The 10985-nt window shown below is 40.7% G+C and overlaps 1 gene segment (V, D, J or C); it reads right to left on the reverse strand.

The window, feature by feature from the left end:
* Positions 1–9271: 9271 nt before the first annotated feature.
* LOC132807676 (T cell receptor alpha variable 38-2/delta variable 8-like) lies at positions 9272–9877 on the reverse strand. The segment is given in 2 exon segments: positions 9272–9717; positions 9832–9877. Coding segments are annotated over 2 exon segments (492 nt in total).
* Between the last annotated feature and the right edge of the window lie 1108 nt (positions 9878–10985).

Raw genomic sequence — 10985 nt, forward strand, 5'->3', positions numbered from 1 at the left:
GAGTGGAAAGCTGAGAAGGGAAGACATTGGCGTCCTTGATTGGAAAAGTAACAGGAAAGAGAATTGCACAGATAGATGTTAAGTTTTATTCCCACCATATTTGCTTCCCGAATTTTCAGACTGATAGAAATCTGAAAATGGAATACTATACTTATTGAGATCTGTTCTTGTCACTTCAAGAATTTGGTTTGTAATTATTCCGCTGGGGGTGAATTGTTTCTCTTCCTCACTGTGAGACTGCCCTCTCGTGAGCTCGAACGGGCACACTGAGAGTGGGTTTTTGACATGCTCTGCTATCTGTCTGAGCCAGTGTGAGGCTCATGGAACAGAAATACACAGCAGAGTCAGTGTTGAAGGCATTGTTAATCGTTAACTCGGTAATCTTCGCAGTTTTATCAAATGTCAAAGAAAAACGATCAGAGAAGTCAGGATTCCTGTTTACCATTCCAGCTGTAAGCATGTAAACGACGTATTGTGGAGATTGCCCTGGGGGCTGACTGTACCAAAAAACATAAGGTGTAGTACTTGTCTTCAAATTGCAGGTGATTGTGACATTATTTCCTTCCACAACCGTCATTTCAGGAATTGGCTGCTCCACTGTGTCTTCGGAACTGTATTCTAACAAGAATAATAACGTTATTTGAAATCGTGATTATTACAGTGATTCTTGTACTAATTGGAACGCCTGGACTACAAACCCTTTAGTCAGGTCTAATGGAATGAAAGACTTACTGAGAAGTGAGACAATGATGAGAAGTCGAGAAAGGCAGTTCTTCATGGTTCTCACTGCCTTGTCAATTCTTCAGGCCGGAAACTCCTCTATCGTCGAGCCCCTTTCGAATTTGTTCCAGTCAATTACAAACAGCAAGCACTGCAGCGGTCTCTTAAAGAACACAGGGCGGAAAGGCGGGTCAGAGTTAGAACAAACGGAAGTTGAAATCAGGACTGTTGCAACACAGCTGTGAGTGAATTACCGGCTCCAGTTGAGAAGAGAAAATATGTGTCACTGCTCAGTTTTGCATCTGGAACTGCTTAATGCTGAGAAACCTGTGACCACCCTGCCCTTTTTGCAACCAAGTAACCGAGGAACCCCTACATGGGGAGGGGATTTTAAAATGTCTAAATTCATGCAATCATACCATACAGCATATGCTCAATCGGCCAATGCATCTACTCTTTGAAATGAGTATCGAATTAATTCCAATCCTTACACCCTTTCCAAGTTTTATTGCTGTGAAACTTTCGTTATTTTTCCAAGTGCACTTACAATCCCACGTAGAAAATTCGAAGACCATCCAATGCTACCATCTTCTCCCTGCAGAATTAACCGATGTGAATATGGTTCAATGCGTAATTTTGACCTTTCTCTTGATCTTTTTCCGTCTGTTCCAGAATACCTTAACAGTGAAAACAATATTGAAGATCTATTTGATCAATCCTGTTCGTAATTTTGTGCATTTTATTAATATTTTCCTTAATTTTGAGCTTGCCTGCTTCAGTATGCTTTACTTTTTTAAAAAATTCTTCTTTACTTTTACTATTTATCTCTCCTTTCTAATTTTCTCCCTTTTCATCAGTATCAGATTTCCGCAAATCCTGGTTTTACTTATACCTCGTTACTATCCTCTGCATGTCTTCAGACCGACTATCAAATCTATGAGTCTGATTCGGAGTTTGGGGTCATCATCAGTTGTTTGTAAATTCACTCCACCTAGTTCTCAGCAGAAAATGGTTTTTGACTGTATCAATCATAATTTCGCAGAAAACAATTTATTGCAAATTTCTCATAGTTTATTGAGTCTGTGAAGAAGCAGTAGTTTAGAGATAATGTATCAGTTAATTATGTCAAAAAAACGTATGTCCGTGACATTTGGGCTGGTTTACCAATACCAGAGGACACAATGGCCTATCGTTGAGGAATGTTTCAGTCTCTTTATCATCGTGGAAATCACTCCCATCATGCTATCTATCCGCAGTGTGAAAGATCTACTCGCTTGGTCTTAGTCCTCTCCTTTGGTCAGTCATCCACCTGTCTGGGGAAGACTGCTTGATGAACTGCTTTCCCCTCTGCTTTGAGTCTATTCTTGATTCCTGCAATGGTCCTTGTGCACTAACTAGACCTTGCCCGCTCTTGCACCTTTTCATTGCGGATATGGTTTCTTTAAATTTCTTGGCAACATAGTGGAAATTCTAGTGCGGAATGAGGGTTGCCAACAATAACTCTCCGACCGTTTTCAATTCTGAGTGTCTCCGCTCTTTCTCTGAGCCTGGCACTTTGTTTAATCATATTTCGAGTAGAAGGTTAATTCTCTCTGTGCACATTAACTATCTAACGCCTTCTTTTCAATGTGTGTGGGGCAACCACTAACAAAATCAACTTATCATCATCCCAGCATCCGGTTAATGTTAGTGATAGCGCAACATGCTTTTGAAGCTTAATATTTAAACACAACATAAAGAAAATAGTGTGAAGACCTTGGGCAAAGTGATGGAATTGTTGATTGTAATTTTCCTGTTTGTTTTCATATGAAACAGTTCATTAAGATTAAGCACATTTGTTCAATAAAATCTCATGCTGAACACGAAGTGCCAGGAAAGCTCAGTTTTTTTTTTAGAAAATCTTCAAGACAGGATTGCGTTCATGAACAGAAATCAGTTCCTCATTGATTTCGCTCAAAGTGCAACCTTTTAATTAATTCCCATCGTCTTCAGTGTGTTTGCATTTGACTGTTTCAGATGTCTTCGCAATTGCCAACAGATGGCAATGTCTGCTCACTTATGCAATATCACCATCACCCTTCTACAGAAAGACAAGTTTGAAGATTTATGAATGGGCCTGAAGGAAATGTACATCAGCCAAACAACTAGCTCGATGTAATTTTCTCCCATTCCCGGCCTGATGAATTCGGTGATCACTGTCTCTGTTTTTGGAGTTCAGCCAGAAGCCGGGGAGGAGGGGGGAGGGTGGGGGTGGTGTGGTGTTGTAACCATGACAGACACTGGTTATTGCCTTGACGATAGGAATTTGAATCTTCTTTCTAAAATCCTCAATCATCTCACCAGAACCCATTCACATTCCTGAATGATCAGTTTTGTTCTGATTCACATTCGTATACGCTGTGCCTGCTGATGGTTCTCAGAGATGAGTAGCAGGGATTCAGTGTCCCGGTCAAAATAAATTCGCATTAAATGTTGGTGATTCAGAAATACTGAATTTCTATCTCATGCATCGAGCGGCTATGACGTGTATATTACTACAATCCATATCAAGCTCCTTGGTTGCTGCTCAGAATCTAAATCTACGGTGCTAACCAGACTCTTCCCAGATTGGCATACAATGAGGAATAGGCCAGTGTGACTGGCATCAGTGTTGATTAAGTTCTTGGAGGGATTCTGAAGAACAGAATTAACGAGGTTTGAGAAGATTTGTGGGTCATGTTAATGTTCTGGATGTAGGTCTGCCCACTGAGCCGAAAGGTTCATTTTCAGACGTTTTGTCATCATACGAGGTAACATGGTCAGTAAGCTTCTGGATAAAGAACAGAAATTCCATGTACTCGGAATGGAAGGACTGCTCAGGGATAATCAACATAAATTTGTGCGTGAGAAATCAAAACTCAATAACTTTATTATGTCTTTTGTGATGTGACAAAGAAGATTGATGAGGTCCGGAATATAGGCCTTGGCTATCCGATCTTCAGCAAGGCTTTTGACAAGGTGAGCTGGTGAGCAAGATTTAATCACATGGGATGTAGCCACATCCAACTAATTGGATGCAAAACTTGATTGAAGGGAGGAGACAAACGATCTGTTCATACTTAGGGACGCCGACTCAGAATATCAGAAATTGACCTGGCTCCTGACCATACAATTGTAAAGAAAATGATCGCATATCTGAAATGTCTGATCACCGAATCTCGTTAAAGCTGAATCACTGTAACCATTTCCTGTGAGATGGAATCTTCACGGTTAAGACCTGCAGAAATGTAGAAATTCTAAGGATGACTTTAACCAATGAACCAAACTAACAACATATGTTTTAATGCAGGAACTGCCAGAAAATGGAAGTGCGAGAAGAAACCGATTCAGGCAAAGGGAGAATGTACAAAATCCATGCAGTCACCTGAGTTTGGAATCGAACCTGACATTATGAATTGGTGCTAACCACTGAGACGTCGTGGACAAAAAAATCATGAATTTGACAAGAGCTGGCTCAGTTTTAGATATTTACCACTGAATCTTTTTTGCGTTTCATTTTTATCACATTTATAGACTCGTAGAAGAGTTAATCTGTCATCAATAAAACGTGCTACTCGCATGCACATGCTTGGTCTGTGATTAGATACCCTTGCAGGCAGAGGGCGAACGTGCAATCCCCACGGAGACAATCACGTGATTGCGGAATCGGACTATGATTCCTTGTGATAGAAACCATTCGGGCTCACCACTGAGCCGTTGTGCACTCCAACTCGTGACGTTAACAGGACATGGCTCAATTTTAGAGACTTACCAATGAATCTTCTTACCATTTCATTTTTGACGCTTCACTTCAGCCCGGTAAAACAGTCACACTTTCATCAATAAAACTTGCTCCTGGAATGCCAATGCTTGAAGTGCGAACAGAAACCATTCCAGGTAGAGAGCAAGTGTGCAAACTCCATGCAGACATTCGCACACGTGAGGAGTCCAACCGAAACCCGTGATCTTGTAAAGCAGCCAGGCTCTCCACTGAGCCTGACCTTATCAGGATTTTTTTTTTAAGAGATATTTATAGTCACCTTTTCACTCATTACAAACAAAATCTTTCAAAGACGGTGTGGATCGATGGATAAGCCAACATTTATTAACAACCTCTAACTGCCTACAGAAGGTGTTGGTGAGATGCCTTCCAGACCGCTGCTGTTTTTGGAATGTTGCAACACCCAGAGTGTTGTGGGGAAAGTGGTTCTCAGGATATAGACCCAGGGAAACTGAGCGAATGTTAATGCAGGTATGACAAGGCAGAGTACTGAATGACATGGATGGTAATTTCTGTCGAAATGATCCATAAATACCTTGTATTATAACAATGAAATTTGATGTCAATAATGAGAGAAATTCGACACCCCAATTAATCAAAACCAAGTTTAGAACACGTGTTCACCGACGCTTTACACCTAAATTGTTGTTTTACTTCTACCTGCGGAATGATATCCTTCTTTCCGCCGGAAAAGAATATACCAATTAATCCATGATCTCCAGGTTGTCGGGGAGAGAAATTGCAGCATCAGAGGTTTACAGTCATTTAATATTCACTTGATCACCATTCACGAGAACGGGGCAAGGTGGAGGGATTCCTGCTAACAACTGCTCAGCATCAGCAGAGTATGAAGAACCGGCGGGTATGCAATTGTTCAGATTAGAAAGACATTGGAGGCTAGAAAAGTAGGTAAGCGTTTTTGAACTATCTTCCATCCGATTATCATCAATCTCTAATGTCATTGAAAAGGGTTGCATGAGAAAACAGACACCAAGGCCAATTTTATTCTCACTTTAATATCTTTTCGCATTTTCCACACCTTCCATCCGTGTGTACTTTCCACAGATTGATATCAGAAACAAAACATTGAATATTTCGACAGCTTCATGGGATTATCAAATATACTTCTATTCAGAACATTTCTGAAGGATGTGTCAAAATGTTTTGACATGAAAAATACAGAAAATGCAATAAAATTCAACTTGTCTCTCTTGAATACGTTCTCGTCTGCCGAAGCTCATTATACCTGCAACTCGCTGTTTGACGATTATTGATGGATGCCAGTTACAATCCAAGGCGGATTTCAAATGTAAATTTTCTGATCCTACTAGAATTGACGCCACTCTTGAAGAAATAATATTGACCGCACTGCCTGTGATCGATCCAAAAGAGGGAACGTTGAAAGCTTGGGCCCGTTGTGTGTGTGTGTGTGTGTGTGTGTATGCGCATCAGAGAACTGTGCACATGGGAGTCAGAGACTTGCAATTAATTTGCGACATCGGCTGCAACTGCTGTTTCTGTGAAGTCATTTTGTAATATTTCTGCATTTGTCTGCCAAGAAGGAACAAATACTTACTTGAACAATATGTTCAGACTTTCCACAATCCTGCCACCGCCGTCAAGTTACCGTTGGTATTGCAAATCCATGAGATGCCTTTGTCTGTGAGTGGAAGGAAAGGAGTGGAATGAAGAGAAGAGCAGACATTGGCGTCATTGATTGGAAAAGTAACAGGAAACAGAATTGCACAGATAGATGTTAAGTTTTATTCCCACCATATTTGCTTCCGAATTTTCAGACTGATAGAAATCTGAAAATGGAACACTACTTTAGTTCTTGAGATCTGTTCTTGTCACTTCAAGAATGTGGTTTGTAATTATTCCTCTGGAGGTGAATTGTTTCTGTTCCTCGCTGTGAGACGGCCTTCTGGTGAGCTCTAACGGGAACACTGAGAGTGGGTTTTGACGTGCTCTGCTATCTGTCTGTGCCAGTGTGAGGCTCATGGAACAGAAATACACAGCAGAGTCAGTGTGGAAGGCATTGTTGATCGCAAACTCGGTAATCTTCGCAGTTTTATCAAATGTCAAAGAAAAACGATCAGAGAAGTCAGGATTCCTGTTTACCATTCCACCTGTAAGCATGTAAACGACGTATTGTGGAGGTTGCCCTGGGGGCTGACTGTACCAGTAAACATAAGAATTAGTAGCACTTGTCTTCAAATTGCAGGTGATTGTGACATTATTTCCGTTCTCACAAGTCATTTCAGGAATTGGCTGCTCCACTGTGTCTTCGTAACTGTATTCTAACAAGGATGATAACATTATTTGAAATCACGATCATTACAGTGATTCGTTTATCAATTGTAACGTCTGGACTACAAACACCTTAGTCAGGTCTAATGGAAGGAAAGACTTACTGAGAAGTGAGACAATGATGAGGAATCGAGAAAGGCAGTTCTTCATGGTTCTCACTGCCTTGTCAATTCTTCAGTCCAGAAACTTCTCTATCGTCGAGCCACTTTCGAATTTGTTCCTGTCAATCACAAACAGCAAGCACTGCAGCAGTCTCTTAAATAACACAGGGTGGAAAGGCGAGTCAGAGTTAGAACAAACGGAAGTTGAAATCAGGACTGTTGCAACACTGTTCTGAGTGAACTACCTGCTTCAATTGAGAACAGAAAATATGTGTCACTGCTCAGTTTTGCATCCGGAACTGTTTCTAATCACTTCTTTTCAATTTGTGTGAGGTAGCCACTAACGACATCGGCTTATCATAATCCCAGCATCCTGTTTATGCTAGTGTTAGCGCAACATGGTTTTGAAGCTTAACATTTAAACACAACACAAAGAAAATAGTGTGCTGATGTTGGGCAACGTGATGTCATTGTTGATTGTAATTTCCCTGTTTGTTTTCATATGAAACAGTTACTTAAGATTAAGCACATCTGTTCAATGCGATCTAATGCTGAGCACTAAGTGCCAAGAAAGCTCGGTTTTATTTAGAAAATCTTCAAGACATGGTTTCGTTCTTGAACAGAAATCAGTGCCTCAACGATTTCTCTCAAAGTGCAACCTCTTAATTATTTCCCATCGTCTTCAGTGAGTTTGCAGTTACACTTGACTATTTCAGATGTCTTCGCAATTGCCAACAGATGGCAATGTCTGTTCACTCATGCAATATCACTACCACCCTTCTACAGAAATACAAGTTTGAAGAATTATGAATGGGCGTGAAGGAAATGTACACCAGCTGAACAACTAGCTTCGATGAAATTTTCTCCCATTCAGGGCCTGATGAACACCCTGAAGAGGGGGGAGGGGGGTGGGTTTGTGGGGTGGTGTTGTAACCATGACAGACACTGGTTATTGCCTTGACGATAGGAATTTGAATCTGCTTTCTAAATTCCTCAGTCATCTCACCATGAACCATTCATGTTCCTGAATGATCAGTTTTGTTCTGTTTCCCATTCGTATACGCTATGCGTGCTGTTGGTTCTCACAGATGAGTCGCAGGGATTCAGTATCCCAGTCAGAATAAAAGTAGCGTTAAATGGTGATGATTCAGCAATCCTGAATTTCTATCTCATGCATCTAACGTGTATGACTTGCATATTACTACAATCCACATCAAGCTCCTTAGTTGCTGATCAGAATCCAAATCTATGGTGCTAACGAGACTCTTCCCAGATTGGAATACAGCAAGGAATAGACCAGTGTGACTGGCATCAGTACTAATTAAGTTCTCGGAGGGATTCTGAAGAAATTAACGATTCGCGAGGTTTGAGAAGATTTGGAGCTCATGTTAAGGTTCTGGATGTAGGTATGCCGCTGAGCCGAAAGGTTCATTTTCATTTTGTCATCATTCGAGGTAACATCGTCAGTAAGCTTCTGAATAAATGACAGAAATTCCATGTACTCGGAATGGAAGGGCTGATCAGGGATAATCAACATAAATTTGTGCCTGAGAAATCAAAACTCACTAACCTTGTTATGTCTTTTGTGATGTGACAAAGAAGATTGATGAGGTCCGTAATATAGGCCTTGGCTAGCTCGTCTTCAGCAAGGCTTTTCACAAGGCTTGACATGTTGGACTGGTGAGCAAGATTTAATCACGTGGGATGTAGCCCCATCCAACTAATTGGATGCAAAACTGGATTGAAGGGAGGAGACAAACGATCAGATCGTATTTAAGGATGTCGATTTAGGGATATGTGTGTGTGTGTGTGTGTGTGTGTGTGTGTGTGTGTGTGTGTGTGTGTGTGTGTGTGTGTGTGTGTGTGTGTGTGTGTGTATGTATGTATGTGTTTGTGTGTGTGAGTGTGTGTACGTGTGTGTGCGTGCATTAGCTTCAGAAAACTGTGCACATGGGAATCAGAGATTTGGAATGAATTTGCGACATCGTCCGCAGCTGCTGATTAAGCAAAGTCTTTTGTAATATTTCTGCCTTTGTCTGCCAAGAAGGAACAAAGACTTACCTGAATAGTATGTACCGACTAACCCCACTCCTGCCTCCGCGGTAAAACGGAAGTTAGTATAACAAATCCATGAGATGTCTGTGTCTGTGAGTGGAAGGAACTGTGTGGAAAGATGAGAAGGGAAGACATTGGCGTCATTGATTGGAAAAGTAACAGGAAACAGAATTGCAGAGATACATGTTAAATTTTCTTCCCACCATATTTGCATCCCGAATTTTCAGACTGATAGAAATCTAAAAATGGAACACTACTTAACTTATTGAGATCGGTTCTTGTCACTTCAAGAATTTGCTTTGTAATTATTTCTCTGGGGGTGAATTGTTTCTCTTCCTCGCTGTGAGACTACCTTGTCATGAGCTCGAACGGGAACAGTGAGAGTGGGTTTTTGACGGGCTCCGCTGTGTGCATGCGCCAGTGTGAGTCTCATGGCACAGAAATACACAGCAGAGTCAGTGTTGAAGGCATTGTTGATCGCTAACTCAGTAATTTTCGCAGTTTTATCAAATGTCAAAGAAAAACGCTCTGAGAAGTCAGGATTCCTGTTTACCATTCCAGCTGTAAGCATGTAAACGACGTATTGTGGAGGCTGCCCTGGGGACTGACTGTACCAGTAAACACGAGGATTAGTGGTACTTGTCTTCAAATTGCAGGTGATTGTCACATTATTTCCTTCCTCAACCGTCATTTCAGGAATTGGCTGCTCCACTGTGTCTTCGTAACTGTATTCTAACAAGAATAATAACAATATTTGAAATCACGATCATTACAGTGATTCTCTTACTAATTGTAACGCCTGAACTACAAACACTTTATTCAGGTCTAATGGAAGGGAAGACTTACTGAGAAGTGAGACAATGATGAGGATTCGAGGAAGGCAGTTCTTCATGGTTCTCACTGCCTTGGCAATTCTTCAGTCCAGAAACTCCTCTATCGTCGAGCCCCTTTCGAATTTGTTCCAGTCAATCACAAACAGCAAGCACTGCAGCAGTCTCTTAATTAACACAGGGCGGAAAGTCGGGTCAGAGTGAGAACAAACGGAAATTGAAATCAGGACAGCTGCAACACAGCTCTGAGTGAACTGCCTGCTTCAATTGAGAACACAAAATATGTGTCACTGCTCAGTTTTGCATCCGGAACTGTTTAATGCTGAGAATTCTGCCAGCACTCTACTTTTTAGTAACAAAGTAACCGAGGAGCACGTAGATGAGGAGGGGATTTTAAAATGTCTAAATTCATGGAAACATACCATACAGCGTATGCTCAATCTGCACATGCATCTGCTCTTTGAAAAGACTATCTCATTAATTCCAATCCTTTCGCCATTTCCACATTGCACTGCTGTGCAAATTTCGTTATTTTTCAAAGTGCACTTACAATCCCACGTAGAAAATTCCAAGAGCATCCAATACTACCATCTTCTCACAGCAGAATTAATCGATATGAATATGATTTAATGCTTAATTTTGACCTTTCTTTTGATCTTTTTCCGACAATTCCAGAAGTCCTTACCAATGAAAACAATATTGAAGATCTATTTTGTCAATCCTGATTGCAATTTTGTGCATCTTATTGATATCTTGCTTAATTATGATCTTGCCTGATTCAGTCTGCTTTTCTTTTTTAATTAGACTTCTTTCATTTTACTATTTCTCTTTATTTTCTAATTTTCTCCTTTTTCATCTGTATCGGATTTCCGCTAATCCTGGTTTTACTTTTATCTCGTTCCTATCCTCTGCATGTCTTCAGATCGACTATCAAATCTATGAGTCTGATTCGGAGTTTGGGGTCATCATCGCTTGTTTGTCAATTCACTCCACCTAGTTCTCAACAGAAAACGGTTTTTCACTGTTTCAATCACAATTGCATGGAAAACGATTCATTGCAAATTTCTCATAGTTTATTGAGTCTATGAAGAATCAGTAGTTTAGAGATAATGCACCAGTTAATTATGTTAAAAAAAATTATGTCCATGACATTTGGGCTGGTTTACCAAT

The sequence above is a fragment of the Hemiscyllium ocellatum genome, assembly GCF_020745735.1.
Source record: "Hemiscyllium ocellatum isolate sHemOce1 chromosome 27 unlocalized genomic scaffold, sHemOce1.pat.X.cur. SUPER_27_unloc_2, whole genome shotgun sequence".
Lineage (NCBI taxonomy): Eukaryota > Metazoa > Chordata > Chondrichthyes > Orectolobiformes > Hemiscylliidae > Hemiscyllium > Hemiscyllium ocellatum.